Here is a 20,709-nt window from a genome sequence, read left to right as displayed (position 1 = left end):
AGAGAATTACAGATTTAGTTAAATTCTGTTTCTCCAATTGTATTATGGCTCAACTCTATGTAACAAAAGGACGTTTTTTTTTAACTTCATGGACTCACTTGTGATAATATTCTAAGATTTTCAGAATGACTAGATAGTGAGAAATACTACTCAGGTATGTATAACCAAGTACAACTATCCAGAAGTGTTGGGGTTGCCCTGATTGTGATAAGCCAAATAAAATTATGGTTTCATAGAAAGGGAATTTTTAATCAGTGTTTTGTAAAATAAGTATTATGGTTTCATAGAAAGGTAATTTTTAATCAGTGTTTTGTAAAAGAAGAGGGATTTGATTTGTCAGAATGAATCAGGGGAGGAGTTTTAAATGAGGGAGAAATGACCAAATGACCTAAATCTCATAAGGCGAAATCAGGCAAATTATTTGTGGTAATTGTAAGACTTCCAGGGTATGTACTGGATTGTAGTAGAAACTGGAGGGAATAAGGAAAAGGGGAGCCAGGTGGTAAAGAGACTTGAAGCCAAGAATTAAAGAGTTTTAATTAGATTTGAGAGCTTTTGAGAAGCAGTAGTATGATCAAAATGATGTTTTGAACAAAATGATTTTGTAAGTGTAAGATAAATTGGAGGTGGGAAAGACTGGAAATCAGCTATGAAGCAGTGGCATATTTACAATCCGATAGGATTTAGACCACGATTTTGAGTTTAGTTATGATATAATTTCAGTACCCACTTGATCAAAAAAAGTTATGGATTAGTTTGTAGTTTTGGAAATAGAGCTGACCTGAAAAAATGTTACAGAGAAATTAGTGTCAGCACTCGGTAATGGACTAAGTGTGCAAGGTTAAGGAGATAAAAAAAAAAATAGTTGATGGTTCTGGGTCAGATCTTTGCCAATCTTGCAGTGAGTAATACCTTGAATTTACATTGTAATCAACTTTGTACCCAATTCATAGATACTCTTATGTGTACCTCTTGTTTTCCTCAATAAGAATCTTGAGGAAAGGGACTGTTTAATTTTTTGTATCTGTATTCCTAGTGCCTACCACAAAACCAGAACATAGTTGACCTTAATAAATGCTTGATTGATTCATTGATTTTGGGAGGATTGGTACATTAAAATTTATTAATGAAGATAGCAAATATAGAAAACTGGTTAGATATATGTAACCTAAAGTAACATCAACTCTTTTATAAAGTTATTGCTAATAATTGCGAAAATTTAAAACTTTACAAAAGATAGTCATGATAAGCACCTAATTAGAAATTACTTTATACATAGTGAGTTTAGAAAAGTCTTCCTTAAGTTATGGAAAAAATCATGTAAAGTAAAATTAGCAGGCTTTAAGATACTTGCAGTTAAGGACATTCAGGTTAATTTTTTATAGAATCACAAACCATTAAAATTGGAAGGGACATTCAAGATCATCTGGTACAACTTCCTCATTTTATAAATGAGGAAACTGAGTTGCAAGAGAGGAAATGATTTGCTCAAGGCTACCTGGCTGGTGAGTGGTAGAGTGGACCTAGAACTGGATCCATGATTTTAAGAGTCTGCCAAGTTTAGATCTGGATTACTCCTATAACATACATATCTGCAGGCAGAAGATGGTATAACTTTTGTTCTTTACATTTAGAAACTGGGCCTCTCTGTGACTCCTTAAGTGCAGATAACAAAGTAGTGATTCTTGGGAAAGTCTTGGAAAGGAAGAGTTTTCACTTGCTCAGACCAAAATACTATAAGGGTAGAAGAGTTAATCTTCTTGACCTTAGGCAAATGCTTTCTTACTTTGAATTTCAATTTGCTCACCTATAGAATGAGGTCCAGACCAGGGGAGCTCTTAACCTTTTTTGTGTCATGGAACACTTTGACAGTCTGCTGAAGCTCATGGACTCTTCTAGATTGTTTTTAAGTGCATAAAATGAAATACATAGGAGTACAAAGGAAAGCAAAGTTTAATGAAAGTAAACATGTACTTTTTTTCCTCTCCAAGTTTATGGACCTCCCTGAAATTTGTCCATAGACCTCCAAGGGGTCCATGGACCTCAGGTCTCAGGTCTCTCCAACTTCAAATTTTCTATACTCTAAATCTCAGTCTTCCATATCCCCAACCTGATTTTCAAGTAGTAGTTAATGATCTGTATTTAGATACTTCACAGATTAGCTAAATGAACTCTTTTTGTAAAGGAAAGAATCTTTTGGTAATTAAAAATCTTCCTCCCTCACCCCCATTTATCCAGTATTGGTTTATAAAAATTTTTTTAAAAAAATAATTACAATAGCAGAGTGTTTAGTTAACAATTATTCACAGTGCAGTTCTCCAAATAATGCTATCTTACCACTTCTTATTAGACAATGGGAAAATACAAAAAGGCACCAAAACTAAGTGCTAGAAACCTACCTAAGAGAAACAAACTTGATGAAGATATCCAGAAGCAAATTAGCACTCAAAAGAATTTGGCTTAACTATCCTCACAAAAAAAACCAAACAATCAAATGAAGAATCCCAGTTGTCTAGATTGTGACATATAACCCATAGAACTGGTCCATCTATAGTTAGCTCTTGAATAGATGCTACAGATAAACAGTGAACTGGACTGAGAATTGAATAGGAACTAGAAAATGGATTGAACTGCTTTTAATGTATAAATTTTTAGTGATGGTAAGATTCCTTTCTAAAATAAAGAACCATGTTTTCTGTACCAATATTCTTCGTGATGCTCTATCAATATGCATTTTTTTTACATGGCTTTGAACCATTGAATACTATAACCTGGGTTACCTACAGGATAATGGGGAGACACATGGGTGAACCCAAGCAGGCAGCATTGTATTACCAATGGAGAATTGCTCACAAGAAGTGGCATAAAAGTTGCATAAAGAAAATATATGACCAGAGAAGAAGGTTGGCTAGTCATATAGCAAGAATAAGATAATAGTTTGCTGTGCATATATTGTCAAGAGACCTAGAGAAATGCTCCTAGTTTATTGGGTAGGATCTCAGTGATGGATATAGAGGTTAAGAGCTATATTTTGAAGGGAATTTCTATGCAAGTATGATCGCAGATCAGTTGAAATATCAAAGTATTCTGTAGAACGAGGCACACCTGTGGTTTATCATTTTGTCTTTACCTCATTGAACTAAACTGTAGATTAAATATAATGAATTGGTTAAAATATATGTATTGATTAAAATGCAGTCTTATCTGTATTCAAGATGAGTGTTTGGTTAATGATATAATAGGTAGGCCTCATTTATTTAAGCACTTAAAAGTTTACAAAGTGATTTCATCCTTTAGGCTCAACCTCTTTGTCTATTTCTTGTGTTTAGTGAGTATTTATGCCCACTTTCTCTGTAGGCCCCTTTAGCCATCTAGTTTAACTTTTTATTTTTATAGAAGCTAGGACTTAGGATTTATCCTGTCATAATTGTAACATCCCTAATTGAAGTTTGTCGTTCTTTCACAAATGACATTAAGATTCTGATTCCTTTTCTTATAGCTTGCTGGGGAGGTTATCAGTGAACAGATATCAATTCTCAGAAAGTGTAGGGGAATACATGCTGACTATTGCTGGAAAATAAGGGGTAGGATGGTGAGGTAGAAAGTCCAGCTTTAGCCCTAGACAGAGTAGTATTTTTTCGGGGGAGGTGGTCTTTGGAAGGTCTCCCAGGCCATTGTGCCTATAATTCTCCTCTTCACTTTGTCATGTTGACCGAAATCCCACCAATTTGATAATTGTTTCAGTTTGAAAGAAGACTTTTAAAAATGCAGAAGTTTCTGGGGAAGATTTTCATTTAGTGATTTAATGGCCATTAAATGGCCATTAAAGTGCCTACTCTGTACAGTGTGTGTGTACTGTACTAGGTATGTTAGCTCTTTTCAAGGCAAAAATAAAAAAGATGTGGACCTGCCCCCAAGAAACTTCACTGTGTAATTTGTCTGTTTTTTTTCTTCCAACCATTTTACCTGAATTTATTTTCACTGAGGAAATAGTTTTAATTGTGGGTGGGACTAGGAAGCCTTGAGGATAGTAGGTACTTATGGGACTGGAGAGAATGCCTTTCAGGAAAGGATTATGGAAAGGATATTGTGGGAGGATACTAAAGATCTCTTTATTAGGATAAGCAGCTGGAGAGAACTTTGACCTTATTTCTGAAGAGGGATGATGTTACTCAAAGGGCATCAGTGTCTCCAATGCAGTAAGGAAGAGGCCGTGGCAGCCTGCATGTCATCTTGACACATGTATATATACTAACCCTTATCCTATATTTTTCTGTCAGAGACCCAGGAACTGTAAACATTCTTTATTTTTCCTCTTGATAGTAAGAAGAAATTATAATATATAGACAATCTCCTGGCAGAAGATGATACATATGGATCAGAAACAGAAGTAAGAAGTTGGAAACCAGGAATCCAAAGTGAAGAACTTCTGTGAGCCTTTGGATGAGAAAGGTGATCAAATATCCTGAAATGTCAGGCATTATGATTCTTGGGTTTTCTACCAATGCATTGTTTTTAGGTGATTAGTATCTTTACAAGTTTCTGGTTGGAGTTGTAACAAGTTTCTGGAAATGGTTCTTAAACATACCCTTCTCCCTGGGCTGGTTTACCTATTTAACCTTGTAGTCATTTAGTCATTTTCAGTTGTGTCCAACTCTTCATGGCCCCATTTGGGGTTTACTTGGCAAAGTGGTTTGCCATTTCCTTCTTCAGTTCATTGTACAGATGAAGAAACTGAGGCAAACAAGATTAAGGGACTTGCCGAGGGTCACACAGCTAGAAAGTGTCTGAGGACAAATTTGAACTCAGGAAGATGAGTCTTCTTGACTCCAGGCCCTCTATTCATTGTACCAACCAGCTGCTCAAACCTTCAGACAGGGCTGAATTCAAGTTTCACTTTCTTCAAGTTTTCTTCAAGTGTCCAAGCTCAGAGAGATTTCTCCCTTCTCTGAATTCCTCTAGGACTTAATGATACTTCATTCTGGAAGGGGGGGGGGAGTGGATCTCACTTATTTTTTACTCCTAGGACTATTTTCCTCCTTTACTTTACTTTTTTACATCTTTACTTTATTCCTCTTTTATCCACAAATCTAATCCAGAACTTGAAACATGTGAGAGAGAAGACATAGAAAAGGGGTTGTTTTTTTTTCTTTCATTTTTATCTTATGAAGCATTTGTTTGAAAATTTAAACTGTAAAGCTATAGTGGGAAGGGCACTGCCATTTTAACTCACATAGTACCCAGGAGAATGTCACAAGGAATATAGTTTTCTTCTCTCTCTCTCTCTAGCTCTCTGTCTGTCTCTGTCTTCTCTTTGTCTCTCTCTCTCATCTAAACCTACTTGTCTTTCAGGGTTCAGTTTGACCCTCTCTATGACCATTTTTTTAGCTGACCTATCCCATGGAAATCTCTGCTTCTGAACTCTTCTGGTACTTGTTGCCTTTATTCTTCATTTCACACTTAGCATATGTTATCTTGTATTTTTCTGTTTATATCCTATTTTTCCAACTAAGCCATAAGCTTCTTAAAGAGATTGCCTTATGACTGTATTTGAAGCACTTGGCATAGTTCCTTCCCCAGAATAGGCATGCAGTAAACACTGCTATTCTAATTCCAGTCAGTTTTCTGTGTTGTGAAGTTCTGGAAAGTTTTTAATTGTCAGTGTATCTCTTCATATCCTTCCAGGTTCTCCTCTCTATAACCATGCCAGAGATGACAGAAAATGAAACTCCTACAAAGAAGCAGCACCGGTGAGAAACTAGTACAGAGACAGCATACCAACTCATCAGGCTAGCAATTTGGTTCTTTTAAGCAAGCATTTATTCTGTTTCTCCTTTCACATTCTTTTTTATTCTTGTCTTTTGTTTGTGTACTAGTCATTTTTCCTTAATTTCTCCCTCCCCAGGCTGTTGAACTCTTGCTTGTAACAAAGAAAAATATTTAAGCAAAGCCACCTGACAAAGTAATTGTATCTGACAGCGTAGATCATATTCTGTCTCCATAGCTCCCCTCACCCCTACCATCCCTACCAAGAGGCAGAAGGTGTTTGATATACATTTGTCTAATTAAGTTTTAATTTAATCTGTTTAATAAATTTAATTTACTCTAAAGCTCTGTGCTAGGTGCTGGTGACAAAAAAAGACAAAAACAAGACAGTCTTCATACTCTCAAGGAGGTTACATTTTATTAGAAGGTTTATAATGTGTACAAAAATAAGTAAATATCAAATAATGGAGAATAACATTAAATAATAGCAGGTGTTATATAGCAAAAGGAGGTATCCAGTCCTTAAGTTATTTGGCTTCAAATCTAGAATGGCAACTTATGACATTTATGTTAGGGTGGCACGAGGATCTTTGATGAATGCCAAACACACAAACTGGGCATTGCTATTGTGCTCCAATCACCTGTGCTTATCATTCTTCTCCTTCCTCACCCCCCTCCTACCTCAGCCCCCTCCAAAGGCTAGATGCTTATATACAAATGAATACCCTCATTATTGCCTGATGCTCACCAGAAAAACAGACATTCCGAATTTGTGACTAATCCCTCATTTCCCTTCCCTGTGAATTCTTGAGGCATGAGAATAAAGAATGTCAGGTTTTTTTGGTGTGACTCTTCCCACCTTTCTGCCACCCCCCAACGTTGTGGCTTCTATTCACATTGAAATATCTACATTTGAGAGCATCCAGACCACAATACTTGCTAGGGAAATTGATCTTCATTTTAGTTCCTTCCTTACTTGACAAATCAGATGTTCATTTGTATGATTTGCTAAAAATCTTTGTTATTTTTATGCAACCTATTTTATTCCGTTTGTTACAGAAAGAAAAACCGGGAGACACATAATGCAGGTAAGAATATAAGAGTTTAACTTTTATATTTGGCATTCTTACACTCAGAATCAAGTTTATGGCTTTGGAAGACAAGGGTTTTTTTTTTTTTTAAGGGCAGTTGGGGTTAAGTGACTTGCTCAAGGTCACACAAGTAAGATTATGTGTCTGAGGTCAGATTTGAACTTGGGTCCTCCTAACTTCAGGCTTGGTGCTCTGTTCACTGCGCCACCTAGTCGCCCCAGACAAGTTTTTTTATACTCAAACCAGGAAGAAGTATTCAGTTAGTCATGGAAAAGTACAATTTTGCTGCATTTTATCATTATAAGGCACCTATAATAAGCCCCTTATAATAATTAAGTTATTATAAGAAGTCGTTTTGCAGCATTTAATTATTATAAAGGACTTCAGAGTATCAAAGAAGAAAAAAGGCTACTTAACCTGCTTCTGACTCACTGTTTCTTTAAATACTGAAATCCAAAGGCTAGTGAAGCCCCAGAATGCATCATTTCCAGTGACTTAGATGAATAAAATAATTGAGAAAATCCCAGAGTAATTGAAAGGCACATACCTATGAGGAGGGAGAGGAGTGCTGCAGAATGTGTCATAAGGGTTTTTTCACATCTTGAATGGAGAATTCTGAGTTTATCAGAATTTGATTTATATTAGGCAATTTTAGTGTATTTTTCATGTTGTTGAGTTTGATCATTCTGAAAGAGTAAGAAGCACAAGAATTATTTGTGTTTATACTTATAATGCTTCAAGCTAAGTAACTTTTATTTTTATTTATATCAATGTACAGAGCCAGAAGGTTTTTTTTCTTAAGGGTCCCCTCATCATTCCACTGAAGGCCCAGGAAAACTGAGCCATTTCCCTACTGATGCAAGGAAATGTGTCAGTGGCCCACTAATAAATTACTACTTTCCAGGAAGAAAATCTTTTTTTTTTTTAAAGCAGTTGAGGTTAAGTAACTTGCTCAAGGTTACACGGCCAGTTATTTCTGGGTGTGGTGCTAAGTAACAGAGCCCGGATTCGATCCCCAGGTCATCCCGACACTGGGGCCAGTGCTCTTACTTGCTGCGCTACCTGGCCGCCCCAGAAAAATATCTTTAGCGTTAAAGCCTTTGGACTTAAATTATGTGTTCTGGTATTGTTTGTTTTTTTTTTAAAGCTATGTCTGAAACTAAGGGGTGGGGAGAAAAATGAACATTTCCCATTTTTTTCCTTCATTTCATCAAAAGCAAGACAATGTATGATAGACAGAGAGCCAGCCTTGAAACTAGAAAACCTGGGTCTAAATCCTGCTGTCCTGGTTCTGCGACTTAGGACAAGTCACTGAACATCTCAGTGTCTCAGGCAGTTCTCCAGTCAGTCAGCCAGGACGCATTTCTTGAACACCTTCTCTGTGCCTCTGGTAATACAAAGAAAGGTAAAAGATAGTCCCTGCCTCTAATAGGGGAAGTAACGTTAAAATAGCTACATATAAACAATATATATACAGGATACATGAACAGGAAACAGAGGATTCCATACGTGATCCTAGAGGTCCTAAGGAACCACCTTAATCTATTAAATAGGATAAGACCTGTACTTTAGGAAGAGGGAAAAGGAATATGCTTTCTATAGTGCTTATTGTTGTTTTTGTTCTCAAAGAACACCAATGACATGGTGATGTTGGGGTCAGTCTTACAGTGTGTCTGACTGTGGTTGATCAGTCCAGGACAAGCTCAGGAGGCTCTACCACAGGTTGGGCACAGATAGTCCATTTGAACATTTGGGATGGGGATGTCTCTGGATTCGCTCATCTTGTGTTTTCTTGGTGCTCCTGTGATCCTACTTTGCTCATAGAGCACAGGGCCTCCTCTGATGTGGGCACACCATGCTGGGCAGTCGAGACCTCGAGAGTGTCCTTGTATCACTTCTTCTGATGTCTGTGTGAGTGCTTGCCTTGCTCAGGTTCTCTGTTAAATAGTCTTTTAGGTAAATGTACATTTGGCATTCAGGCTAGATAGCCAGCACATCTCAGTTGTACTCTCTGCAGTAGAGTTTGAATGCTTGGCAGCTCAGCTCAAGCGAGGACCCCAGTGATCTTCAGAATCTTCTTATGACAATTCAAATGGAAGTGGTTCATTTTCTGGCATGGTGCTGGTATGCTGTCCAGGTTTCATAGGCATACAACAATGAGGTCAGCATCATGGCTCTGCAGACTTTCAGTTTGGTAGGTAACCTAATATCTCTTCTTTCCCACACTTTCTTTTGGAGCCTCTCAGACTGAGCTGACTGGAAATGTGAGCATCAACCTCGTCATCTATGTGGACATTCCTAGAAACTATAGCGACTACTATGTACCAGGCACTGTGCTAAGCAGTTTACAAGTATTATTTCATTTGATCTTTACTAAAACCCTGGAAAATAGGTGGTGTTTATTATCTCCATTTTACAGCTAAGGAAGCTGAGGCAAACAGGTTAAGTGACTTGTGTAGGGTCACTTAACTAGTAAGTGTCTGAGGTCAGATTTGAAGTCAGGTCTTCCTCCATCTAGGTCTCTGTCCACTGTGCCACCTGATTGCTTCATCAACTTGTCAGATCGTCTTGACAGCTGAGTGGAGGATGGGTAGAATGGAAATAGACTTAAAGTGAGGAGACTAGCCAGTTGACTGTTTTGTTAGTTGTAGGCCTGAGATGATGAGGTCCTGAGCCAGTAGTGGCAGCATCAGAGCAGAGGAGGGGGTGCTATGAAGAGAGAATTTACAGGATTGTACAGTGGTCACTAATGGAATGTGAAGGGGTGAGAGTGAAGAGCTGGCGGTAAAAGCCAGTTGCAAGCCTACATGACTGGGACAGTGGTGGTACCCTTGACAGTAATAGGGAAGTTTGGGAGAAAGGAGGGTTTGGGGGTAAAGATAATGAGCTCAGTTTTCAGCAGTTGAGTTTTAAAAGTCTAATGGACATCTAGTTCAGGATGTCCAATAGGCATTGGAGATATGAAATTGGAAGGTGAGAGAGGCTGGATGCCACCTTTATTACATATACATTATGAGAGGGAGTTTTCCTCAACTGGAAGTTCCCTGTATCCTTGAAATTATAGGTCCAGTCCTTATCCTTAGCCCTTGATCGAAAATATTTTCCTAACTATTTTCTGTGCATCCATTGCCAAGGAATTTGGGGAAAATCAAGGGAATGCTTTATTTATGCTGTGTTGCTTTGATTTCCAGCCTTGTAAATTTTTCCATTTGGAGGGGTTACAGGTGGAGCTGCCTAACTCTAATAACAGCCTATTATGGGGAAGTAATTAGAAGCCACCTAATCTAATAAATGATGTTTTCAACTGTATGTCAGGAGGCAATGAAAGTATCCACTATAAAGCAGGCATTTATAACCTGTTAGGATAGGACCAGTGTTTTCTTGACTCAGTGTCCCTGAGTTACAGACTTCACTGACTTCATTGACTTCTTCCTCCCATGCAGCCTGATTGGTCCCTGCTTCCCTGGTGTGGTTTTCTGGCCTGGGGGGCATAAAAGGGGCCTCTTAGACTTGGTGGTTGCCTAAGACCACATCAGTTGCCATACTCTGATGATGTACTGACCAGATGTGTTTATCTGGACACAAAGAGGACCACATCCAGAGAAGTTATATGTCTCAGTGTCCTGGCTGTATATCCTTGCTGTGATACAGTTAACTTCCTTTGTTCAGTCAGCACCTCATTTCATCCCTACATTGAACCTGAACTAAGAGAGGGTAGGCTTTAGAGCCATGACTATAGAGGCTGTGCTCTGGTTTTAAAGAACAAGTTCTGAGAAACATTATTACTGAAGAAGTGGATTTTATTAAAGGTATTGACAAAAACCTGATAGATATTTGTGAAGTTACTTCTCTGAATTTTAATATAATTAAAGAAATTCAGGGTTTCTGTTATTTAAGAAATGAGTGTTATAGCTTCTCATATATTTTCCTCCTTCGTTGCAACCTTGAAAAGCACAATTTTTCTATATTCTCATATGACGGCATCTTAAATCAGTAACAGAAATAACAGGTCACAAAATTTTGTATGGAAGTGGTGAGGATCTTGCAGGCTTTGAGTGGGAGGGCAGCCTTTACCTCACAAAGAAGGGATGAGTCTAGAAACAGAAATTGGTTGTTTTAACCCATGTGTAATAAGCTTTCCTCCACCTAACCAGCTATCTAACTTGCCTGAAAAGCTTTTTAAACATCTTTTATCTAGGTTGTCAGGTCTAGCATGGCAGTTGACAGTTAAGATGGTTTAAAGTTTGTGTCCCTTTGTAAAGCTATGCAAGTTACTGATATATTACTTTGGTTGTGGGCTCTTGAGATTCATCATTTGTTAAAGTGTCTAGTAATTGGGTTTTCTAAAAAATAAAATGCCACATAATAACAGACTAATGAATGTGGAATATCAACACAACCATTCTTAATTTTTGTAATTTTTGTCTGTCATTTCAGTCTTCTGCTATGCCTTGATGTGCTTGAGCTTCTTAAAGATCTCATAAAAAACAGTAGCTGTATTTCTCTTTGTCCAACATTGATCTTAAAACATCACAGACTCTTTAAGAGATCAAAGGGCTCTCAGAGGCTGTCTAGTCCAACTAGTGCCTGACCAAGTGCCTTCTATATTGGGTAATAAGAATACTAGACTTCAACTTCAGGTAACTGAGTTTGCATCCTGACTCTGATGGTAATTGTGCAGCTCTGGGCAACTCTGTTAATTAACCTCTCAAAGCCCCAGTTTCCTCATGGGTTAAAAAAAATGGGGATAATCATACTTTTACTCCCTGTTTCATAGGTTCATTATGAGGGAAAAGCTCTTTGTAAATCTTTGACTAGTAAAAACATGTCTTAATAGTAATTTCTTTGAAATTTCTTTATCAAGATAGGAAAAGAGGTTAGATAGCACCTAAATATGGAATAGATGTGACATTTCATTAGCTCTGTGATTACTTTTCTTCTATTCAGTGGAGAGGCATCGAAAGAAGAAAATTAATGCTGGGATCAACCGAATTGGAGAACTCATCCCCTGTTCACCTGCACTGAAGCAGGTAATCAGTCATTTATGCTTATATTCACTGCTTAGGAAAACCTTTAGTTGTTCCTTTCCACTTTGGAGCACTTCTTATCATTAGAATGTGTCCATCTCCCCTAGAGGTCATAATGTTTGAGATATTTGAATAGTTTCGATTATTTCTTGCCATTTATAGAAACAAAATATCCAGAGTTTTGTCTTGAGTTATTAATTTCCATGACCGTGTCCCTCTTCACCTAAGTACTTTGCCTTGTATTAATTGAACGTGTACACATTGTTTACAATTATCTTTAGTTGTCTTGTGCATATGTTCTGTCACCCTAAATATAAATTTGAGGGAAAGCATTATGTCCTCTTATTCCTTTTTTTCTCTACATAGTACATACACAGTAAATTTGTTGAATGCTCCCTCATATGGTTTCTGTCCCGTCAGGTCCTGGTCTAGGTATTCACCTCTTGGCTGTCCCCAAGGGCAGGTGCAAGGGAGGAACTATGACCCTGCTTCTCTCCCCTCCCACCCCCAATCCTCTAAATTCCAAATGGAATCCAGTCTTTGGCACCTGAAAGCAGGAGTGGATAAAATTCTGGAATCATTATGGAGAAGAGTTGTAGATGCCTTCCAGATGACTCCTTTTCTCCATTTTGGACTCTCCACTACTGCTACATGCAGACAGTTCTTGCAAACTTATTTGTGGTGTAGAAACTTGTGGGCATTCAACCAGAGGGGATGGCAGGTAAACTTCATTAATTGTTTGTGTGCCTAATTTCATAGCAGCCTTGTAAAATAAAACAGCATGATTTTCCCCATCTTATAGTAAAAATATTGCTTAGGATCATATAGCAAGTCTCTGCTATGGCCAATTATTAAAATTTTGATGTATTTAGCTTCAGTCAAGAAAAATCACTCTTTGCCTAAGAATATTTACATACACACATAGAAATATGTGTCACACATATTTCTAAAATCCAAGAGTCATCTTTGGGTGAACTGGGGCATAGGAAAGTGTTTTTCATTTATGTAACAATTAATACATTATCTATTTAGATCATCACAATCACTTTGAAATAAATAATACAGGACATCTGTATTACTGTATTATAAGTCTTGGTGCAGCTTTAAGCTTAATAGTTTAAATCATTTTAAACTAAAAACTTTAAACTTTAAAAAACTTAAAAACTTCACTGAGACTATAGTACAAATATTACTATCTTTTTTTACAGATAATGAAATTGGAGCTCAGAGAAGCTAGATGATTTGCCCAAATTCTTTGAGCTGGGAAGAGGCTGAGCCAGAACTAGAAATCCTGTTTTCTGATGCTGCTCAGTGCTCTACCACATTGTGATGTATTTAATAACCATGAATTGCCTACTATGTACTGTAGCTTGTGCTAAAAATGAAACAAGACATAGTCTCTATCCTTATTGAGAGGTTCTTGTAGTGGCATTGGGGTGCTGAAACATAATTAATGCTTATCAGAATATCTCAACACTTCAAGACATTTTGGTTTAAAATACAATTGTCCTGAATTAATCTAGGCATAGAGAATGTTAGGGTATGACACTAAAACTCTTCAGTGAAACTTTTTCTTAGTGTATTAGATAATAAATTTATAATGGTGGCTACACAGATATAACAACATGAAATGTGTTTGAGGATGGCATGTTTTAAAGCTGTGAGTAGACTAAATTTTCAGATATTCTTGTTGAGAACAAATGTGAGCCTATTTTTAAAATTTTGTGGCTGGTTCTTACCATTTAATGAAATTTTTTAAAAATTGGGTTTCTCTGACAGAGTAAGAATATGATCCTGGATCAAGCCTTTAAGTATATAACAGAATTAAAAAGGCAGAATGATGAGCTCTTACTCAATGGAGGAAACCATGAACAAGGTAAAAATATACATTTCTTTCAAACATATATACACTCATCCATAATTTTCACACCTTTTCCACTTTCCACTTTTTACTGTTCTATCATTTTTATATAATCAGATGAATAGTGAATATTCTCCAGTTTTTGAAAAATTTTATTTTATTTTTTAAATTTATTTTTCTCTGAACTGGAATTTATTTTACTTTTTTTATTTTATTAATTAAATTGTTTTTCATTTTCAACATTCACTTCCATAAGATTTTGAGTTCCAAATTTTCTCCCCATCTCTCCCCTCCCCCTACCCCAAGACAGCATACATATGATTAATCACCCCTTAACCCAAACTGTCTTCCCTTCTATTACCCCCCACCCCTTCTCTTATCTCCTTCCCTTCTATTTTCTGGTAGGGTAAGATAGATTTCTATACCCCATTGCCTGTATATCTTATTTCCAAGTTGCATGGAGAAACAATTTTTAACATTTGTTTTTAAAACTTTGAGTTCCACATTTTCTCCCTTTGTCCCTCCACACTCACCTTCATTGAGAAGGCAAGCAATTCGATATAGGTTATATGTGTAGTCATGCAAAACACTTCTATAACAGTCATTTTGTGAAAGACTTGTATTTATCTCTGTCCTATCCCCCCCCCCATTTATTCTCTTCTCTCCTGCGACCCTGGCCCTCCTCAAAAATGTTTTCTTCTGATTACCCCCTACTCCCATTTGGTCTCTTTCCTATCATCCGTCCCTTTCTTATCCCCTTCCCCCCAACTTTCCTGTAGGATAAGATAGATTTTCTTTTTTTTTTTTTTTACCTTTTTGGAGGGCAGTGGGGTTAAGTAACTTGCCCAAGGTTACACAGCAAGTTTTTTGGTGTGGGTGTTAAGTGTCTGAGGCCAGAACCGAACTCAGGTCCTCCTGACTCCGGGGCCGGCGCTTTACTCACTGCGCCACCTAGCCACCCTAATAAGATAGATTTTCATACCCAATTGAGTGTATATGTTATTCCCTCCTTAAGCCAAATCTGATGACAGTAAGGCTCATTAATTCCTTCTCACCTCCCCCCTCCTCCCCTCCATTGTAAAAGCTTTTTCTTGCTTCTTTTATGTGAGATAATTTATCCCATTCTACCTCTCCCTTTCTCCTTCTCCCAGTTCATTCCCCTTTCCCCTTAATTTTATTTTTTAGATATCATTCCTTTTATATTCAACTCACCGTGTGCCCTCTGTGTGTGTGTGTATACATATATGTTACACATATCATCTTTCCATGTAGGAATGTAAACAGTTCAATTTTAATAAGTATCTTATTATTTCTCTTTCCTGTTTACCTTTTCATGCTTGTCTTGATTCTTATATTTGAAAGTCAGATTTTCTATTCAGCTCTGGTCTTTTCATCAAGAATGTTTGAAAGTCCTCTATTTCATTGAATGTCAATTTTTTCCCCTGAAGTATTATACTCAGTTTTGATCTCCTGAATATCATATTCCAAGCCCTCCAATCTCTTAATAGAGAAACTTCTAAATCTTGTGTTATCCCGATTATGTTTCTACAATACTTGAATTGTTTCTTTCTGGTTGCTTGCAATATTTTCTCCTTGACCTGGGAACTCTGGAATTTGGCTACAGTATGTCTAGGAGTTTTCCTTTTGGGATCTCTTTCAGGAGGTGATTGGGGGATTCTTTCAGTATCTATTTTGTTTTCTGGTTCTAGAATATCAAGGCAGTTTTCCTTCATAATTTCTTAAAAGATGATGTCTAGGTTCTTTTTTTGATTATGGCTTTCAGGTAGTCCAATAATTTTTAAATTGTCTCTGCTTGATCTATTTTCCAAGTCAGTTTTTTCCAATGAGATATTTTACATTGTCTTCTATTTTTTTGTTCTTTTGTTTTTGTTTTACAATTCTTGATTTCTTATAAAGTCATTAGCTTCCAATTGCTCCATTCTGATTTTTAAGGAATTATTTTCTTTAGTGCACTTTTGGACCTCCTTTTCCATTTGGCCAATTCTGCTTTTTTAAGGCATTCTTTTCCTCCTTGCTTTTTCGGATCTCTTGCCATTTGGATTAGTTTATTTTTTAAGGTGTTATTTTCTTCAGCATTTCTCCTTTAGCAAGTTGTTGATTCATTTTTCATGGTTTTCTTGCATCACTTTGATTTCTCTTCCTAATTTTTCCTCAACTTCTCTTATTTAATTTTCAGAATCCTTTTTGAGCTCTTCCATGGCCTATGACCAATTAATATTTTCCTTGGAGGCTTTGGATATAGGCACTTTGATCTTGTGACTGTCTTCTTGTTATATATTTTGATCTTCCTTGTCATCAAAGTAAGATTCTCTAGTTTGATTTTTTTTTTTTTGCTGTTTGCTCATTTTCCTAGCCAATTACTGACTGTTTAGCTCTTTGTTGAGGTATGTCTTTGGTTCCAGTGTGGAGCATGTAGTGTTCCAAGCTTCAGGGGTTTTGTGCAGTTGTTTTCAGAGATATTTCCAGGGATCTGTAAGTTTTCAGTTCTTCCAAGGTTGTATAATCAAAGGAGAGGTGTTTACTGATCTTCTGGTCTGTGCTGTGGTCTGTGAGTAGCCATAAGCACTCTTTTCTGCCTGGGAACTATGAGGAAGATTCCCTCTCCACTGCTGCCACAAGATCTGCCATGCTAGCACTCCTCCTTGCCCCAGGACAACCATAGATCCAAGCAGGACAAAGGAAGAGACTCCTGCCTCAGTGTCACCAAAGAGATCCCTGCAATCCACCTCTGATCAGCTGCTGAATCCCCCCCACTGCCTGTGGGTTGACAGCTCCTGAAGCAGCTATTGCTGCTGCCCTAGGGCTGGGGCCAGATCTTACTCTTCTCTCACCCAGGTCCGACAGGCCTTCCCTACTGACTTTCTAAGTTGTCTTTGGCATTTGTGAGTTGAAAAGTCTGGAAACTGCCACAGCTGCCAGTGATTCAGTGCCCTAAGGGCTTCTCTGGTCTTGTCTGTGCTGGCCATGGCCCACCCTGAATTGAGCTTCTCTCCAAGCCCAGTGCGAGAGACCTTTCCTGTTGACCTTTCAGCTTGTCTTGGGCTGGAAATTTGTTTCACTCTGTCATTTTGTGGGTTCTGCTGCTCTAGAATTTGTTTAGAGTCATTTTTTACAGGTATCTGGAGGAGTTTGGGGGAGAGCTCAAGCAGGTCCCTGCTTTTACTCTGCCATCTTGGCTCTGCCCTTGCAAATTTTATTAAGTAGTGATATTAGGAATACTTATTTATTTTTCTTATGGTTGTATCTTTCAGTTAGGGCAACATCAAAAGGTTATATATGGCAGATTTCTGCTTAGTTTAAGTTGAAACCAGAATCAGTTCTTACAGCTATACCTATTCTTATCTCTTCACATTACTGTTAGGGACAGAAATAACTAATGCCTCATGATGGTGTGGCAGTGACCAGCAGTTTTCACAGCTCATAACCAGCAGAGCGCAAGCACTACCTGCAGTATGTAAAGGCCTCAAATTTGAGCCTGTTAAGAAGACCAGCATAGTGAAGTGTGGTGAGGCTCCTTATCAAAAGGCTGCCCACATGGGATGTATTATTTTGGCCACTAACTCATGGAGACCATCTACGAACACATAAAAAAGTTATGTTGCTATCTGTCAGTAGAAGGAGCTTATTAAGTGATTTAATTATTGTGTTTGCAAGAAATATGATACTACCTGGCTTTTGAAGTAGAGGTGATTTTTTTTTTAATTTTCTAGAATATCCTTAAGAAAGCATCTTTACAGATTCACAAAAGCTCCCTACTCCTCATATACACCACATATACCTTTTTTTAAAATTTGTTTGTTTCCTTTTAATTTACAGGATTCAATTCCACAATTCCTTGAATTTCGCATTTTGTCCCCCTCCCTCCCCTCCCCCCCAAGGCATCTTATAATCAAGTATAGGATCTGTAGATACTTTCACATTATACAATGGTCAGGTTATAAGGATGGATTGTACCAGCTGGGATGAAAAATGGTATAGAGGACATAAAATCAAATAAGAGAACAAAAAGGGTCAGGTATTTTGCTTCCACCTGGATATAAATTTAGTTCTTTCTAGTTCTTTCTCTGGATGCACGTTTTTCTCTCCATCATGCGTCTTTTGGGATTGACTTATATCCCTGCATTGTTGAGAAGAGTCCAGTCTATCAAAGTTGGTCATCACACATATGTTGTGTCCGTAATTGTGTACAAATTCCTCCTGGTTCTACTCTTCTCACTCAGCATCAGTTCTTTTAAGCCTCTCCAGGTAAATATGAAGACCGCCTGCTCCCCGTTTCTTATAGCGCAATAATATTCCATAACATGCATATACCACAACTTGTTCAGCTATTCCCCAATTGATGGACACCCCCTTAATTTCCAATTCTTTGTCACAACAAAAAGAGCTGCTATAAACATTTTTGTACATATGGGTCTTTCTCCCATTTCTATGATCTCTTTGGGATATAACCCTAGGAGTGGTATTGCTGGATCAAAGGGTATGAAAGTATTTATAGCCCTTTGGGCATAGTTCCAAATTGCTCTCCAGAAAGGCTGGATCAGTTCACAGCTCCACCAACAGTGCATTAGTGTTCCAGTTTGCCCACATCCTCTCCAGCATTTGTCATTTTCCTGTTTTGTCATCTTAGCCAATCTGACTGGTGAGATGTGGTATAGAGGTGATTTTTTACTGTTACAAAGCAATTTCAATTTATCCACAGGGAAAACTTGTTTATGGTGGCTAAAACAACTTGCCTAGGAATGGGAAGATCAGAATGGCAGAAAAGTCTAGATTGTACCTATATTTGTAGCTTTGGTGGGAGCAAAAAGGAAGCCTCTTGTGGTTGCAAACAGTATAGTAGGCCAGCTATTAATTTAGATGGAAACGGAAGGGAAAATTTATCCAGTGGGGTAAATGTGATGTTGGATTTTTAAACAAGTTTTAGTACCTCTCCTGGAGAGATGTGAGATCAAGCCCCAAGTTCACAACAGAGGCTAATTGTGAAGTGCTGAATAGGAAGTGTCAGATGGAGTGATTTTTTTTTTTTTTTAGTTCTTCCAGGAAACTAGTCATACATAATAGGCAGAATTTACATGGAACCTTTCAGCTTCAGCTTACAAAGTGGTTTTCTTTGCACCAACCCAGCAAAATAGTAAATATCATCATGCACATTTTGCAAATTAGGAAACTGATGCACAAAAAGTTAGAGGGACAGTGATTTGTCTGTAGTGAATCGTAAACTTGAGCCCACGTTTTTTAAGTTTTAGGTTCCTTGCTTTCTACTTCCCAGCAGAGCATTTTGCTGCACAATTCTCAAATTTCATATTCTATTTTTCGTTTGGTCAGCAGTTTGTCCACACTGTCTTTTTGTAAGTTTTCTGTATAGCTTCTGCTCGATGCACTAGGACATTGAACCACCTCCTTTTGCTTCTGCTACTGTTTCATTTATAACAGTGCAGTAATCAGGTCGTCCACCTATTATCCCTTTACTGCGATACTGCCTTTTGGCTACATGTACAGCATACTCTGTAGGAATTTCATAAGTACAAAGGTGAGAGGACATCAAGTTTAGTACAGTATTTGACCAAGATAAAGGTAGAAGCAAGGAAGAGAAGTCCCTGTTTAAGATTATATCTTATTATATGCCTATGTCATCAGCCAAAAAACAGCTAAACTTCCATAAATATCCATACATCGATCCCATTAGGGCAAAGTTAGTGATAATTTCTCCAGTCTTATGTAGCTTTCCTTTTTTTATGCTAGCAGGGGTGTTTTCAAACCTGCTCTAGCAATCTGATAATTCAGCTGAGCAAGCAAATACCAAGTGCCTGCTATGTATAAGGTACTGTGTTAGGCTCTGAGACTGCAATGTTTTTGGTATTTAAAAAAATGGTCCCTGTTATTGAGGAGTTTAATTCCCTATGATTTATGAAATTAAGTAAATACAATATCAGCTAAGGAGGTAGATGAGGAAGACAAGACTCTTCTGAGGAAGTGGCACCTAAAGACAAGGCTTCAGAGAGGCAGAGGTGGCAGCGGGGGAGTCAGTGCTGAGTGTGTATGGATACAGGAGGGTCTTTTTTCAGGAAAGTCCCTACTCTAGTTTGACTGGATTGTAGAATGTGTGAAGGGAAATTTTGTGAAAGAAGACGAGAAAGGTAGGTTGGAGCCTGAGAACTTTAAATGCAAAGCTAAGTAATATGTTCTTCTTTGGACAATAGCTTTATGAAAGATGGTTTGGAGAGGAAAGAACTTGGAAGCAGGGAAACCAATTAGGAAGTTATTAAATAGTCTGAGACATGATGAGGGCCAGAACTAGGACTATCACTTTGTTAGAGAACTGGAGATAGCTGCAAAGGATAGGAGGGCAGTAGAATCCATAACTCTTGGTAACTGATTAGATAAGGAAGATGGAGGGGCAAGAATTGAGGTTGACTGCATGGGTGTGAAAATAGAGAATCACTTCGGGAGAGAGATCAAGGCTGGGGATAGAAACATAAGAGACAAACAGACAGACATTGAGATTCAGGAATCATCAGTGTAGAAATGAGGATTGAAATCCATGGAGCACAGCTATTCCACAACAAGGTCTATATCCCAAAGAGATCATAAAAAAGGAGAAAAGGCCCTACAGGAAGAGGGGGAGGTCTTTACATATAATTGGAAAAGATAAAATACAACTAAAAAGAAATTCCTGGAGCAGATAATAAAAGTAATAGCTGACACATAGCATGCCTAAGTTTGCAAAGCACTTTGTAGCTATTATCTCCTTTTAGCCTCTTAACAACTACCGTGTTTCCCCGATAATAAGACCTATCCCGAAAATAAGCCATCCCCTTACTGTGTAAGATTCCTCTAAAATAAGCCCTCCCCCGAAAATAAGCCCTATTGAGATTGCTACTGTAGTGAAGGTGATCCCCTGCACTACATGCTACATTACGATACCCTCTGTATGCACCGTTCC

At 37.8% G+C, this 20,709-nt stretch overlaps 1 protein-coding gene across 2 annotated transcripts in view; it reads left to right on the top strand.

Moving 5' to 3' along the window:
* USF3 (upstream transcription factor family member 3) overlaps nucleotides 1–20,709 on the top strand; it is a 43,280-nt gene that overhangs the window by 9,488 nt on the left and 13,083 nt on the right. For both annotated transcript variants that reach the window (XM_069069891.1, XM_069069890.1), the window contains exons 2-6: nucleotides 4,324–4,452; nucleotides 5,686–5,750; nucleotides 6,826–6,854; nucleotides 11,805–11,887; nucleotides 13,664–13,760. In XM_069069891.1, the coding sequence (XP_068925992.1) occupies nucleotides 4,444–4,452; nucleotides 5,686–5,750; nucleotides 6,826–6,854; nucleotides 11,805–11,887; nucleotides 13,664–13,760 (283 nt within the window). In that variant the 5' untranslated portion in view covers nucleotides 4,324–4,443. The remainder of the gene's footprint in view (nucleotides 1–4,323; nucleotides 4,453–5,685; nucleotides 5,751–6,825; nucleotides 6,855–11,804; nucleotides 11,888–13,663; nucleotides 13,761–20,709) is intronic.

The sequence above is a fragment of the Petaurus breviceps genome, unplaced genomic scaffold, assembly GCF_028583685.1.
Source record: "Petaurus breviceps papuanus isolate PSGF00001 unplaced genomic scaffold, PetGlider_PUasm1.0 90792, whole genome shotgun sequence".
NCBI lineage: Eukaryota > Metazoa > Chordata > Mammalia > Diprotodontia > Petauridae > Petaurus > Petaurus breviceps.
Note: the sequence above shows the minus strand (reverse complement) of the source record. Positions and strands in the feature narration are given on the sequence as shown.